Here is a 16,615-nt window from a genome sequence, read left to right as displayed (position 1 = left end):
TTAACTGGACACAATGGCGAAAAAGGATTCATGTAGCCGACCCTAAGTAGTGGGACAAAGGCTTAATGTTGTTGTTGTTGTACCATCTTTTAATACTATTGAGGTTACATTATGCCATATGAGTCGACAAATGGATTAAGTTATATTGGAAGATCTAATGCATCGGCAGCTGTTTTGAATATGTCCCTCTAATTTGGTTACCAATCTTAACTGATTCGTTTTGCTCTTTTAATTGAATTTCATATGTTCAGCAGATGCTATGCTTGAGCAATTGGTTGCTCCATGTGGTTTCATGAATCTTTTAGCGCCTGTTTGATTTTTTTATAATTTTTTAAAGGATGTATATCCAAGCGTTTTTTATTAGTTCTTATTTTGAGGTAGTCTGTGATTCAAATAAACAGGATAGCTGCTGTAGTTTTATTTTGATTCATAATTTTCTCTGATACTATTACCAAATAACATGAGCTGTTAGCTGCTTTGCTGATTGGGATTGTCTCGCTCTTTTCATTCTTCCTCTGATTGTGTTAATAACTCTCATGTAAGGAGCACAACATTGATGAATCATGGTTGGATATACAGAACAACCACCACCACCTGGTGCAAATCTGCTACCACCTACATCATATCCTACCAATCCAAATCCGCCTTTCCCTTTTCCGCAAATGTCTTCCACCAATACTGAGCACGCAAGATATCCTATATTCTCTGAAAACCTTTTCCCCGTCAATTCATCCAATGGAGTATCACCTTCTGTCGAGAACCTTTATCCACACTTTCAGACAACTCAGCATGTTTCTGTTCATGAATCTTCACCAGTTGTTCCAGGTGTTGCTACACAACACTCCTATTCCTTACCAAATAAAATACAAAATCAACCTAGCAATTCATGGAACTCAGACATGAATCAAACAGACCATGTAATGGCTAATTCTCTTAGTCAATCAGGTGGTGCTACACAGTTGAACACTTGGATACCTGGAACAGAATCTGGGACATCAGATGCTAGTTTAACTTTTCCAGCAAATATAGTCAAGCCCTATAATCCATTTAGTATGGCTCCGCATGATATGCTGAACTCAAACTGCCTTGGTGAAAGCACTATGGATCTGCATTCAATGGCTGAAGCTGCTGTGGACAAGGGGGTAATTGAGCAAAAAGGGGATTCAGCTGGTATTGATATCTAAACGTGTCTCCATCAGTCAATGCATCTGAATATAAGCTTTGTTTGCACTTTTTTTTTTAATTTTCTTCTTCAGAGTTTAAATGCCCCAGCTTGTGTGCTAGAGGTTCTACTGACATCGAATCTGCTGCCCAAGATGCAGTGCTTCGTGAGCAGGTATGGCTTACCCAGAATGAGTTTTATCTTTGGCACTTCTTGTAATGTTAAACAAACGACTACTGTGCTGCACAGGAAATTACAACACAACAAGTCATACATAATCAAAGGTTAGCCAATATTTGTCCACAAGCTCTTATGCTAGTCATGTATTTGTGTAATGAATGGTATCGCTTTGGTATTATTACTATAGTTTCTTCTTGTTCATTACAGATTTGCTAAAGGAAAAAATGGGGCCAAAGAGGATAGTCAAGATATTCTCTCTGGACGGTGTGACCCCAATGCATTGAAGGCGAGCAACCTGAATGTTTCTCTTTTTTTTTTTTTTCATTATTTTTAATCCTAGTTCCTTTTTACATATGTTAAGTGCTCCAGTTTCTGGGTATTGCTAGAATTAATACTTCTCATTTATGCTGCTATAGGAACATATATTGAAGATGACTAGCCAACATCGTGCAGAAATGTCAAGCAAACGTGGGAAATCTTTCCATCAAGAGAATGGTTAGTTTCCTACGTTACATGTTTACTTTAGGTTGTCAGCATTTACTTTCAATTCAGCCGTTCAATTTCGTGGCACTTGCCATGGGAATGTGAAAAGGGCGTTCTTTGCCTTATGCTCAGTTGAAGGATACTATGTTATGCCGATGAATTGAGATATTTGTATCGCTTTTCTTTGAAATGGTGGCAAAAGTTCAGTCAGTGTATTTATTGATAGATGATAATTTCTAGAAAGAAAGTACTTCCATTCAGCAGGATTGTAAAAATTGATGTCTTATATTTTGATTACATGGTTCTGAGGAAGAGATAATGTAACTATGATCCAGATCAAAACCAAGTTAGAAGTATAAAGATAAATAAATATCATGTGTGGTTATGGCAATATTTTAGTGAAGACAATTTGTAGATACAACATTATATCGTTTATAGGAGGGTTTGGTAGCAATAAGCTTTCTCTCTAATATTGTTGTATGAAATTATGACATGTTTTCATATATGCTTTCTGAAGATAGCAACAGAGTATAGGATTCTATATTAAAGGTGTTAAGGTATGATGATAAAAATTTCTATCTAACGTGTACATGTTTCTATCTACTACCTACCTAATTCTAATAAATTCATTACGTACCTTCCTCGAGTTGCTGACGTAGGTGAATATCAATGAAGTACAATCATTTGTGTTGTGATTGCAATTTTTGGTGTATTTATTTCTATCTTCATTTATTTTTGCTTGGAAGTTTATTACCATCCTAATAAAGAGAATTGTAGATTTCACTTGACCTAACCATTTCCTCATGTCTTAAAAGGTTTAGTCTGTTCAATAGTTTTATGAGGCTCAAATATCTTGAATTGAAGTACACTAATTTCTAAGTCTTTACCCCTAGTCTCGTGTGCATTTTGTTGGTCTGTTTGAAATTCTTAGCACTTATCTTGATTCATTTGCTTGTTTATACGCAATTTATATTTATTTCATTAACTTTACTCATCAATTTTAGAATGAATGACAGTCTATATTGACAAGGTAGATGTGTCTGTACGTGCGCCACAAGTTATGAGGACAAACAAGAAAGCTTGGAAAATTAGTTGAAGCCTGTAGCTGGCACTGAATGGTTGATGCCTTCTGTGCTTTAGAATGTGTGGTGATTTGATAAGACATTAGGTGCAGGAAGGATGTTAAACTTAAATATTGACATGGTTGTTTGATTTTTCCTGGATTTATGCTAACCAATTGTCATGAAAAATTCAAAAACCTCCAACTTATTTCCCTTGAGAAGGGAGAATTAACTGATCTTTTTTTTCTTTGGTGTTGTGTAGACAGAAATAGAGGCTATGGGCCTTAGAAGTTTCTTGATTTTTACACTAATCTAAACAAAAGTGGAAATTTTTTTTGAAGTATCTGAACTTCAAAAGAGTTGTGGTGAATCCCAGAAGTTTCATAAATTGCACATTACCAAGCAACTGTCTTGCGTAATGTGCTTTATGTTCTTAGGCAAGATTTGGAGTAATGAAGTAAACAAGTTTTAGCAGTTGCGATGGCACTGTTTAATTTGCATGACATGGGTTTGCCTTAGAGATTTGCCTTCTTTGGTTTTAGAATGAATATGTTGAAAAGTAGATCCTGATTAGTATCCCTTAAATTTGAATGCTTATCATGATCCATTTAGATCATCAAACTAGTTAAGATGATGCAGGGATATTTGGTTATATTTCAAGAAGGAAAAATATAAAATAGAGTCACATTAGCAAAGTAAGTGATTGTGTTAGTGATCTTATCACATCGAGTTATTCTTCCATGGTCAATTGCAAAATATAAATGAGTCTCATATTAACAAATATTGAATGTAGTTGAAATGATTGCATTAGTGAATCTCATCAGAGTGACTTATTCTTTCTATAACAAATTGATTGGCCCTCTTTGATGTGATGAAAGAACTCATGTGTAGTTTTCCTTTAGGTAAATTAGGTTTAATTCATAAAGATTTCCCTTGATTTTGGATCAATGCTTATTTGTATAGGGGATCTAGATTTTTTATGTGTCAAACTCTTATAGTTAATTGCTCCTCCTGCTCAGAGCATATTTGATTATGGATGTATCTTAGGTTGTAATTTATGCTTAGCTTTAATAGTTAGATGCCAATTTAATTAAATGGAGAATGATTAAGGGATTGTGCTATAACATTGATTAAGACTTCATAGTTTCATCATCTTAGGTGTACAAACGGAGTTAGTTTTGCAATACTTAAGGGCTTTGAGCTATAACATCCAAGGATCCTATTTAATAACAATGTGTTGTCTTATTTTAGGCGACTTGAGTAGATCGAGGTGAAATTGTGTCTTAGATGTTCTTTTGAGGTTGATGTCAACTCGTGTATTGGTAGGGGGCTGACTTTATTAGTTTTATTGAATTATTCAAAGGCACATAGCATGATCGCTTGTGGTTTTGAGGTGCTAGACATAATTTACAAGAACTTGGAGGCATGATGGACTATCAATTGTCAAGGAACTCTAGCTCGGCTTGAAGAAGTGTATCTAAGATGGGGGTTTGGTTGGAAATTTTGATTTTGATTAATGGCCTATTATCATGGAAGGTGCCCTGATTTTAGTTTAGATTGGGGTTACATTTATTAGGAGGCCCTAGTTTTAATTTAATGGATTTACGATTAATGTGCTTAGGATTTACATTCTTAGGAAGGGCCATGAATAAGACTTAAAGGTGATTAAAATTACTTTATTCCATATGATTAAAATTTTTTATGGAAATAAACACTGAGTGTAGTGAGTGGTCTTGTTAAAAAAAAAATGGCATGGTAGGGGTATAAGAACGACCTTTTATTCACCTTAGGTAACTAATTAATAATTATAAATGTAGACCAATGTGAAAGAGTCCCCTACCACATGATCTGAATGTAATTTTTATATGTTATTCTCCCCTTTCATTATATATGTTGCATGTTAAAGAGATATTTATAGCCTTTACCGACTTTTTTCATTGCTTATTACATGATTTCTTCTTTTGGTTTTGACCAACTGATATTGAAAAGCTTATATTATGGGTTTCATAACTGTTATAAAATATAGATAACGTGGAAATTGGCAATGGATATGGCGTACCTGGCGGTGGAGCATATCATGCTGCAAGGCCCTTAAATATCCAAACTGGTAAGTTTCATTTTGTTTGTTAAGTTCTTTCTCTCTAAATAGCCAATGCTTCTGGAATAGTTCATTGATTTTTTTTTTCATTTTTATTCTTTTTATTTTTACAATCAGAAGCCAAAGATGAAAACCGTGAATCAAGCTTGGTAGCTTCAAAGGATGCTCGAAGGGAGTTGCCTGATTATCTTAAGCAAAGATTGAAAGCGAGGGGTATTCTTAGAGATGAAAAGACAAATGATGAACCAACCACATTTGAAAATGTATGTTGATCTCTTGTTTTGTTCATGTTTGATGGTTATATTTTTTCATAATTCTATTTTTGATGTTTGTTTTCATCCTTCTTTTTGGTGCCGTCTAGCATATTCTGTTTTATCATTTTCACTTTAATGTTTGGTTTTTGTGGAGAAAAAACATTCTTTACTTCTGTAATTTCTTTTATTCTGGACAACCATAGTTATGCAATATTTATACATGGAGGAAGCACAAAAAGAATTCTATTGATGATGATGTTGTTGATGATTTTTTTATATGACTCATCAGTAAGTTCTTTTTTCATTATTTAAAAATTAAAATAAACACCTTTTTTCTTAGTTACAGAAATTCGAAGATCGGCCTGCTGATAGCAAAATTGTGTTGACGTTGCCTCCTGGTTGGGTGTGTAATTTTATGGGTTATGCTTTCCAGACGATTGTTATTTCTAAAACTTTCACAGGTGAGCACTGAATTATGTTTTCTATCTATTTAGGCCAAGGCAAATGACCCAGAAACTGGTACACCATATTTTTATAATGAGAAAACTGGTGAAAGCCAATGGGAACATCCTAGTGAATTTGCTAGGCCTCAACAGCCTGATGCTTTTTCAACTCTTCCTCAAGATTGGGAAGAGGGATTGGATGAATCAACAGGTATGTGTTAAAACCATGATATGTTTTGATTGGAAATAACTTATCAGAAGTATGACTTGAGTATAAATAATTCTAGCGGAAATGTGTCCTGTTAAATGCCATTCCTTTTCTAGAAAACAATGAAGAGATGCTTATTGGAAGCATAAATCTTACCACTGTTGATAAAGAATGATCTAAATAGATTAGCTTAGTAAAAAATATTCTTAAGCATCGAAGTTGTGTCTGCATTATATGCTGTGTTAGTTACTTTGTTATGATTTTCAAACATCTAGCATTATTAAGAACGCAGTTTGGACCTCTTCTTTGAAGAACTTTAGCTTTTCTTGTGTTCTTGATGCCGATCCTTGTCATTTTTATCTTTGTCCCTGTAGCCACCTTTGAATTAGCCTGATATGCAACAGCTTTGGCAAGGCTCAGGGATCTGTCCGGCAGGACCTATATTTGGATTGTGCTAGGGTGCTGGTTTTTTCACAAAATTAGTTTAGTCTGACATGCCTTCCCTTTGTGGATAAGGCTTGGTTATGGGGAACTTTATTTGGCCTAGCACAAACCTGTCACTGTTATCTTGATTTTACTTTGGAGTTTGGTCTGCCCAACTTAACCTTGCTTGGAGAGAAATGAGAGCTTGGGCAAGAAAAGTGACCATACTTGGCTTGTAGGTGATGAGGACATCGACAGACGCTACCGACATGTTTATCGCCATCGAAATCGCAGATCGACGGCCACGATTCAGCACCTCTATTTTTTATTCATATGTCATGATGTAGTCGATGTATTTTATTATTTTATCTTTTATTTACAGTCTTTTCCGGAAGAGATGATTTGGAGTTGAATATGAGGTTAACCCATCCCACATGACCGCGGACCAAGATATTATATGGTACAAACACCATTCTTTATTGTACCAAGTGGTTACACATAATGATGGTGAACATATCCATTAAAAAAAAAAAACTCACTTGGCTTTAGATTGTTTTTAATCCCCTCTATACCTCTTGTTTCCCCGGAATGATTCAACAGTTCCACACATGGTCTAAACTCCGCACTAGAACCTTGCTTTCATGGCAATTTTAGGAAGAGAGATGGGGAATGAGGGCGCTTGTTTTATTATTGGCTCGCCTGTTGAGCTCTGGCACATCTTTGTTTATGATTAAGAAGGTTTAGTTTGTCTTTTTTGTTTTTGGGTTGTCTCCATAAACTTTTATAGTTTAATTTTACCATAAAATGAGGAGGGTTGAACATCACCTTACTTCTGATCATATGTAGAAAGCAACAAAATATTGTCTGAACTGAGCTCCTTCACTATTAGGTTCTTAATCATCCGAGCTCCTATTGATTTGACTCTACCTCCAGATTGGCTCAAAGTCATTCGATCTAATCTTATGCCAAGCCTAGCTAGTATAGGCTCGATCCATTTGATCTTGATTTGAGCCATACATGGCTCATTAAATTCAATCTGCATTTGATGCAATCCAAAAACTGAAATGATTTTGATCGGATTAATTTTTTTTCTCCTAAGGAGGACCAACATGCATAATATTGGTGTATATGCACTTACACATATATGTGTATACATTTTCATCTGATCAAGACTCGGCTAAATTCAAATTTGATCTAAATCAATTGGCTCATTAGTCTGCTATTTGCCTTTGGTCTGAGCTCGATCTGAGTTAAAAGTCAATTTGATTTTCAAGTAATAGTCGATTTTCAATTCATATTTACATCCCTATTTATGTTATCATAGCTCTTGCTAAATAAATAAAATACATTTATGCTGGAGTAATTTATTAATCTCTTTTCTCCATATACAAATTTTGTTTCAGGTCAAAGATACTATTACAATAGGAAGACAAATGCAACACAGTGGGAGAAACCAAGTTCAGTAAATAAGGCTATTCCACAGCATGTTGATCCCATAGTTGCTAGAAATCAACCTACAGGAACTGTCGTTCCAGCTCAAAATTATGCAAGATGCATGGGGTGCGGTGGATGGGGGCTTGGCCTAGTTAAGGCTTGGGGTTATTGCAATCACTGTACCAGGTATATTGAAAAATATCATTTCTTACCGTATGAAGAAAATGTTAGTGAATTTTTCATTTTTTCTTGAAGTTAATTTAGAAATAACTGCTATATTTCATAGCAGTTGTAACTCTGTTTTTGCAGCTTATATTTTTCTTTGAGTTATTTTAGAGGCATTTAATTTATGTTAATTTAGCATATGATAGTTATCTGTCTTGATTATTGCTTATTATCATGTATGTAGAGTTTCTACCCTCTAATGCCTTGTATGTATATTAAGCTCAACAACTCGTGTAATGCATATTCCAGGGTTCTCAATCTTCCTTATCAACAATATTCTATTTCGAATATGAACTATTTGGAACAGAGTAATAGTACAGCAGCGCCTGCAAAAGCTGCTTCTAAGCAACGGTATGCGGCATATTTCAGCGTCTTCACTTTCTTGTTTATCTCAAGTAGCTTTCTGGGTCTAGAGAATCTTCACTGAATAATAGTAGCACACTTATCTAATCTTAGGCTTCGTTTGGGACAGCTTTTTTATTGCTTCTTAAAATAGTTTTTTAGTTTAAAAATTAAAATTTTTATGCTAAAAATTGCTTTAAGAGGCAGTAAGAAAGCCATCCCAAATGAAGCCTTAGAGTGGAGGTGTGATTTTCAATTTGCCTATAATTCTTTGCACTCCACAGAACTAGCATACTTATCCAATTGGCGGGTTGAAATATTATTTTCAATTTGAGTGTAATTCCATGATTTCCATTTCTTTGTAGATGACAGTACCAATTCTGGACTTGCAGGACAAGTTCAAAACCACCATTTGGGAAAGGTAGCAAAAAAGATTATAAAAAACGTGCTTTCAATGAGGATGATGAATTGGACCCCATGGATCCTAGCTCTTATTCAGACGCTCCACGTGGTGGCTGGTATATTTTATGTTTTTGCTTTTTGAATTTACTCTCGGGTGTTTCTATTATAGTTGAATAGGATTAGTTCATCCCATCATCATTTGAGATCAAAATATTTCATCCTATGATAGTTGCTCTCGATTGATTTCTTTGTTATCGCATATTTAGCAAAATATGAAAATTGAAATTATTATGATTTATTTATTATTATATACAGTAGTTCGTCCAAACCTTGTTTGGATGTTTTGCGATGCTTTGCCAACAATATCTAAAGTAAGTAGCTTGAAGGATAGAGTCACTTACCCTCACTGTTGTCTTTTAGAATAACCTCCATTGCAAATTTTGAATAACTAAGATTCAAAGCAGTTAAAAGACAAGAAAATATCCAAATGTTGTCTTTTACATTAACCCTATCCTTCTAAATGTACAGTTTAACTCTCTCTTTTACTGGCAAATATTCGCAAAACTTGCTAATTTCTATTTTACCCCAATAGAATTAATATCACTTTTATCTTTCCCAATAAACTAGCAATGTATCACTTTTATCTTTCCCAATAAAAACTCAAAAGGGTATTTAACACCCTTCGAAGTAAACAGCAAGCTTGTAGGAAAATTTTAAAATTCCTTAAAAAATCTTCCTTGGATGATGGAACCATTGAACTCTATTGGGGTCACCTTAGCAATTTGCTCTTCCATTGGCACACGTGGAAAGTGAGAGTGTGAATGGAAGAAAATGGCTTTGTTTATTCATTAGTCCATTTAAATTTTTGCGGGGTTCATGTGGGAAAGAAACTGAGAAGGGGAAGGTTAAGATAAAACACACCATGAGCAAGATACGTTCTTTTATATATTATTAATATAAAATATATAATCAAAATACCTAATGCTAATATTTTTAATTTAGCATGAGCAAGATACAACACACCATGAGCAAGATACGTTCTTTTATATATTATTAATATAAAATATATGATCAAAATACCTAATGCTAATATTTTTAATTTAAAAAGCATGACAATCAGGTATTTTGTCACATTTATTACATAAACACTTAAGGTTCAGCAAAACAAAAACTAGCGTTGGTTTAATTATATTTTCATTTTAATATTTCATGAAGTATATTTAATTATCAATAACATATCAACTAAATAGACATTACTTCATCATTTTTAGCGTTATATATCTTCACAAAATGACAACAATAAAAAGAGCATATAATCTTTAAAATAATCGGACAAAATATGAACACATTGATGTATCATCAATGAGACGATTAGCCAAGATGATCATCATTAAACCAATATCATCTTCAATGGCGCCACAATCATCACCACTAAATCGGTCTCCTCTTCAATGTAGCTTTGACCACATCGAGAAAAATTTGGATACAAAGCTATTTTATTTAGTAAAAACACTTTGCTAGCATGTCTGCCTCAATTATCCCTGGGAGTGTCTAATATGTCTGGGTGCGTCTTAACCATGTTAGGGCATGCCATGGCTATTTTTGACTATAGTTTTGGGAGAAAACACATCTAACACAATTTTTAGTGTTTTTAACATGTGTCAAGGGGTGCGAAAGGCATGTCTGTGTTAAACACATGGCCAACACAAACACAAATTTTTTCTGAAGGAATTGCACATGGTGAGATGAAATCAGGTCTCATTACAATGAGATGATTTTCCTTAGAATCAGGTGTCGCACTTGTTCCCCGCTTGAAGGAATTGCACGTCCAATTTGCACCAGACATTTCTTAATTTAAAAAAATTCAGGCCTCAGTACGATGAGATGATTTCCCTTAGAATCAGGTAGTCATACTTCTTCTTTGCGTGAAGGAATTGCACATTCAATTATTTGCACTCACTAGATTAAATTTTGGAGGAATTTTATTCAAGAAAAATATTATGAATTAGATGCCTCAGATCACTATTTATATATTTCTTATAGTTAAGCTAGTAGATAAAAAAAAAAAAAAAGTTTTGCACATGACTAGTACGAATTGAAGATAAATTAATTTCATAAGATAAACATTTCCAATTTAATTTTGAAATTCCAAATTAGCTTAGTGAGCTCACCTGACGAATAGATACAAGGCGAATGACGATTCAACCGAATGACCTAATTTCATGCTCCCCAAAAAGCCGCATATGCAAAACAACTGAAAACCTTGAGATGGTGAAAGTAAACAAACAGGAACTGCTTGCTCCTCAAGAACCTTGCCAGTAGAGCTCGACTCCCTAAATGCATGCTGCAATATGTATATCTTGCGATGATGGGAATCAAAATCCACCTAAATAGATTATTATCATTATTATTAAAACAATTACAGTAGCAGTCTCGCTTCAATTTTTCATCCTTGCTTCTTTTTTTGTTTTCTATTACTTAACTGTACCTTGGCTTTGCAGGGTTGTTGGTTTAAAAGGAGTACAACCACGTGCAGCAGACACCACAGCAACTGTAAGTATTTTCCTACTTTAGAAAACATAATTTTCTCTGGTACAAATTGTTTCTTATATTTCATTAAAAACTATCATTTTCAAACAAACTTTCTCTGCGGTTCGTATTGGTTTATGAGACATTTTAATAGTGAGTCTTGAGATGGTTGATAATCATAATCATCATCATTATTAGCTTTATTCCAACTATTTGGGATTGGCTTTATGAATCTATATTCTTGGTTGGTTCCTATTGAATGTTATGTGATATATTAAATTTATTCTATGCAAATATTTTTGCATGACTTTTATCCATACTAATTTTGATTTTCCTCTTTTACTTTCTAATTTTTGGGTGTATTTTATGTCATTCATTGTATATGTCTAAACCAATGTTGTGGAAGGCCTTGAACGACGTGGGCTCAAGATCTTAGCATTTCTTTTAGGCGAGAATCATAAAAAAGGCTCAATATCTTAGCATTTCTTATCAAGCTCATGAGTCGTGTTTGAGCAAAATTTTGAGCTCGACTCGTTAATGAGCTCGAGTTCGATCATGTTAGTGTTCGACTCGATGACTCGCGAGCCGGCTCGATTAGATGTTACATGGAACGGGATAGGGCAAGGGCGCGGGAACGCATGTGGGATTCCAAACAGGATAGGGCAAGGGGCTGTGAACGCAAGGGGGATTAAACTCATGAGCCGGCATGCATGAGATCCTTTGTTCCTCCCCCATATGTTGCTTGACACTTCGATAAGAGCATGATCGCAGGCGAGATCATCCCCATATGTTGCTTCGATCCTCGGTTCCTCCCTATCGAAAGCAAGCGGGATTCGAGCATGAACTCGCGAGCCGGCATGCATGCGATCCTTGGTTCCCCTCCCATCTGTCGCTTGACACTTCGATAAGAGCATAAATGCAAGCGGAATCCTCACCATCTGTCGCTTCGATCCTTGATTTCTCTCTATCGAAAGCAGGCGGGTGGGAAAATGAATGGAGATGGGATAATGAAAACCGGGCGAAATCCTCGGTTCCTCCCCATCGAACGCATGGGAGCGGGAAACGAGAACCGGGCAGGAAATCTATTGGTTTGACGAATGGAGGGCGCATTAGAGCTGCTCGACGTGCACGTTTCAGTGTCGCGAGTATAGCTTGAGCTCGACTTGAGTTCAAGCTCGGTATTTGACTCGCGAGTCGAGCTCTAACACCCCCTGACTTGAGCTCGACTCTACCTCGTTTACACCCCTAGTTAACCCATAGTGGCTTGTCTGTTGAATTAGTGAAATATTCTTACAATGAATATCCATTTTAGATATTTAGGTATTCTTACTATCATGCAGGCAGACCTAAATCATTGATTACTCTAGTTTTATCTGGAGGTGTCAGGCTTGAGCCAAGAAAATCACCTCTTTGCAAATGCAGGAATGAGACCGTGTGCGTTAATTTCTTTCCAAATCTTATATCAGCGAGATTGTGGGAGCACTTGGGTATGCCATTTAAATATACTTTGTTTTATGGTTTAGCAACTAAAGAGATTTTGCAAGCAAAGAGATCTATCAGGATGTAAAATAGATATTAGAAAAAATAACTTTGTTGCTCGAGCTGAAGTGCTTCCCTTGACCTGTCATATGGTATGAGTCTTTAATACTACACTTGATGTGAAACTAAATGCGATAACCAAGAATTACAATTAAGATATTAATAGAAGTGATGAAATTTGCTTTGCTACCAATAAACTCTTTGTTTGCTCAAGCGAAGGTTTAAGAATATAGCATTGAAAGATTAAGTAATAACAATTGGTTAAAATTTGAGATTAGTAGGACTTGCAAAATAACAACCAATTGTTATTACTTAATCTTTCAATGCCATATTCTTAAACCTTGCAAGTCCTTGGTTGTCATTTTGCAAGTCCTACTAATCTCAAATTTTAATCAATTGTTATTACTTAATATTTCAATGTCATATTCTTAAACCTTGAGCAAACAAAGAGTTTATTGGTAGCAAAGGAAAGTTCATCACTTCTATTAATATCTTAATTGCAATTCTTGGTTATCGCATTTAGTTTCACATCAGCACTTTTTTTGTTTGTTGTGCCCATGAAGGTTTCTTAACTTTCCTGATCATCTATTGGTGAATCAAGATGACTGTGTTAACTAATTGTTGCCCATTATCTCTTTATGACTAGTCCGTAAGAATGAATCAGGTGCAGCCACACTTGTCCCCCTATCAAGTGCAGTATCAATGATAAGGTTATTTGATAAAAATGAATCTGATAGGATATGTGCTTATTTGAAATAATAGGGTAGTTATTGGGTTTAGGTGGTGAGTACTAAATAGAATGTTTTTGAAGGAGACTCGGATAATCAACATAACAAAGTAACAATTATGAAATGATCTACATTATGAAACCAGGCAAACCCAATGTTATTCATTAGGTTTTTTGCTTGATGGATTCATCAAAATAAGACATTTAACCTTAGAGGAAGATTAAAAAAAAAAATCTTGAAAATCTGTATCCATTTTGTAACTAAATTACCATATATTTTGAAACATTTTGCATTCGATTGGACATTCCGTAAGAATGTTTGACATCAAGGTTTTTCATAATGACTTTGTATAATGATATTGATTGAAATTTTATGTATTAATTTTTGTCACCTGTTAGATGCTAATTTTCATTCCACTGGTGTTGTGAATGGGATTACCAAGCAATGAAGATGAAGAGTTTATGTGCTCTTGAGGATTTCAGGATCTGGGCAATTATGATGTAAATTTATATTGTAAATTTTATATATATAATTGAAAATTATATCTAAATATATAATATAAAGTAGCAATTATTTGTATTAAATTTACTTATATATGAACTAAATGTATATTAAATGTGAATTAAATTTGAAATTATAAAATATATTATTTATGTATGAATTTTATTTATTTTGTAGTCGCAAATTTATGTTATTACATAATTATATTATTATTATTATGTCATTTAGATATCATTTAAATAATTTTAATATTTATTATCATCCAGTTCAATCCTTATATAAACATTGAACTTTCAATCAATCCAGTTTTATGTCCAGTCCGATTTTTACAATCTTTTGAAAATATAGCCTTTGCGAATGAAGAAAATCATCACTAAATAGATAAACTCAAAATAAACTTAAGTTTAATAACTTGTTAATACATCAACGAATACAACAAAAAGAATTATTATCATATTGACAAACGCTATGCTGTCTCTTTTCTTTGCCTTCAAACTTTTTGTTGGATGAAATATTATGTTCAGTTGATAGTCCTTAATTATCTGTAGGAGTATCAATTTTTCAAAAGTTATAATCTGTCTAAAATTTTAATGCCTAGGAGTTTATTTTTGTTTGATCTCATTTTTTTTGGACTTTTGAGCCAATTGAAGTAAACTCACACACACGTCACATACACAAGCTTCAAATCTAAGATATCTTAGTTGATAGCCAAAGCTCTTAACGAGCAGTATCAAGATGAGCTATGTTGTTTGATCTCGTTGCTCATAGTTTCTATGCCTATGCATAGTCTGCTATTATGCCTAGGCGTATCCATATAACTATCATGTTCTAAAATTCAGATTTACAATTATTCAGTTGGTAAATTGCCGCATACCTCAGGAAATCAAAGTCATTCGACCACTCTCCATAATAGGAGACGCAACAATGCCATGCTAATTACAGTTTCAGATTTCAGATATTACACCTTTCCTGTACTAATTTGAATTCCTTTTGTGGGATTTAAGTATATACACATCTAACATCTAAATTTTTATATTTGATTATATAATATTATAATCTTTAAATGAATTAAAATTATTATTAATATTAAATTATTTAAATTAAAATATACTTCTTCATGTTATATGTTTTGCAGCCATTTAGAAATTGGGGTATTATATCTAACTAAGGCTTCGTTTGGGCCGGCTTATTTACTGCTTCTTAAAGTATCTTTTTTGTACAAAAAAATTATTATTTTTTACTAGAAAGCCGTTTTAAGCAGCAGTAAAAAAGCCGTCCCAAACAAAGCATAAATATAATGATTTAAGCTTTAGCTTTTATGTAAATCCCTCTTTTTTTTATCCTTATTGAGTTGTGGATGTAGTAAATCCAATTTCTCTGATTCTTCTCGTATTTGGATTACAGGGACCACTCTTTCAGCAGCGGCCATACCCATCACCTGGAGCTGTCTTGCGCAAGAATGCTGAGATTGCTTCTCAGAGCAAGAAACATGGTTCGACGAATCGAATGGCGCCCATTACTAAGAGAGGAGATGGCAGTGATGGGCTCGGCGATGCAGACTGAGATCTCCTTAGATTGATCTCAGCCAGAAATGAGGCTATGAATTTGCTTTGCTGCATTTCCAAAAGACTTGTAAGAGCTAAGGGCTTTGAATCCTGGAGCAGAAATGCCAGAGATTGGAGCAGATTAAACAATTGTGGGTAACGGTTTATATCTCTTTCTTTCCTTTTTGTTGAAGATTGATTGTCATGTGGTTGGGCTGTAACATTATGACTTTTGCATTGTTGTGGTAGTAATTAGTCAATATATTGATGTGGCTAGTGATTTCTGAAGTTGTGAGACTTTTTTTGAGAGATTATTATGTGCGGTATCCGAATGTGTTCGGAGGTCGTTCTGGACGTGCCACGTCACCCAATGCACAGCCAATTCAGATGCATTATGTCACCCAATGCAATGTGCATTAGGTGATGTGGCGCATCCGGAGTGGCCTCTTGATGCGTCCGAACACCGCTCAATATTTTTTTCCTTTTTTCTCTTATTACACATTCGAATAAGTCGCCATTGCTGTAATTAAATTGTTAATGAGATCAGTTGAATGTGAAGGATTTGCTATTGAAAATCAAGGGGTTGTTTAAGATCAATTTTTTTTTTCTTTTTTTTTCATATTTAATTTATTTTATTTATGATTTAATAAAAAATAAAAATATATTTGGTATCAATCAATATGTAAAAGAAATAGGAGATGGAAAATTGGTGATGGGGAGGTTGTTAAGAGGTTTTATGATTGTTGGAGTGGTGTTGGAAGATTTAGAGTTTGTGGGAGGATAAGAAGAAACTGATTTGTTTTGAATTATAAATATATCTATGGATGATTGTTTTTTATTTTTAATGGAAGGATGAGGACTGCAAATAAGAGGGGTTGAGTTATTAGTTAACTAATGAATACAATTTTAGGTCAATTTTATCTTTATGAATATGAAGTCATGAATAGTTTATATAAATTGGTCGCAAAAATTGACAATTTGTTTGAGATAGTTTTTTAATTGTTTTTTAATGTTTTTTTTTTTTTTTTTTTTTTTTTTAATTTTTTTTTTTGAATTTGA

The 16,615-nt window shown here is 34.1% G+C and overlaps 1 protein-coding gene across 4 annotated transcripts in view; it reads left to right on the top strand.

The window, feature by feature from the left end:
- LOC110112561 overlaps positions 1-15,844 on the top strand; it is a 35,214-nt gene extending 19,370 nt beyond the window's left edge. The window contains exons 2-15 of one of the 4 annotated variants that reach the window (XM_028694080.1): positions 946-1,170; positions 1,257-1,336; positions 1,412-1,446; positions 1,550-1,628; positions 1,759-1,837; positions 4,913-4,993; positions 5,102-5,247; positions 5,579-5,641; positions 5,733-5,892; positions 7,716-7,932; positions 8,221-8,322; positions 8,706-8,831; positions 11,217-11,268; positions 15,417-15,844. In XM_028694080.1, the coding sequence (XP_028549913.1) occupies positions 946-1,170; positions 1,257-1,336; positions 1,412-1,446; positions 1,550-1,628; positions 1,759-1,837; positions 4,913-4,993; positions 5,102-5,247; positions 5,579-5,641; positions 5,733-5,892; positions 7,716-7,932; positions 8,221-8,322; positions 8,706-8,831; positions 11,217-11,268; positions 15,417-15,575 (1,604 nt within the window). In that variant the 3' untranslated portion in view covers positions 15,576-15,844. Of the gene's footprint in view, positions 1-543; positions 1,171-1,256; positions 1,337-1,411; positions 1,447-1,549; positions 1,629-1,758; positions 1,838-4,912; positions 4,994-5,101; positions 5,248-5,578; positions 5,642-5,732; positions 5,893-7,715; positions 7,933-8,220; positions 8,323-8,678; positions 8,832-11,216; positions 11,269-15,416 lie in introns of those variants that run through there. The other 3 variants (XM_020844826.2, XM_020844823.2, XM_020844827.2) reach the window with 3 other exon arrangements.
- The last annotated feature ends 771 nt before the right edge of the window (positions 15,845-16,615 follow it).

The sequence above is a fragment of the Dendrobium catenatum genome, unplaced genomic scaffold (genome assembly GCF_001605985.2).
Source record: "Dendrobium catenatum unplaced genomic scaffold, ASM160598v2 fragScaff_scaffold_390, whole genome shotgun sequence".
NCBI classification, from domain to species: Eukaryota; Viridiplantae; Streptophyta; class Magnoliopsida; order Asparagales; family Orchidaceae; genus Dendrobium; species Dendrobium catenatum.
This window is presented reverse-complemented; position numbering and strand designations above follow the sequence as displayed.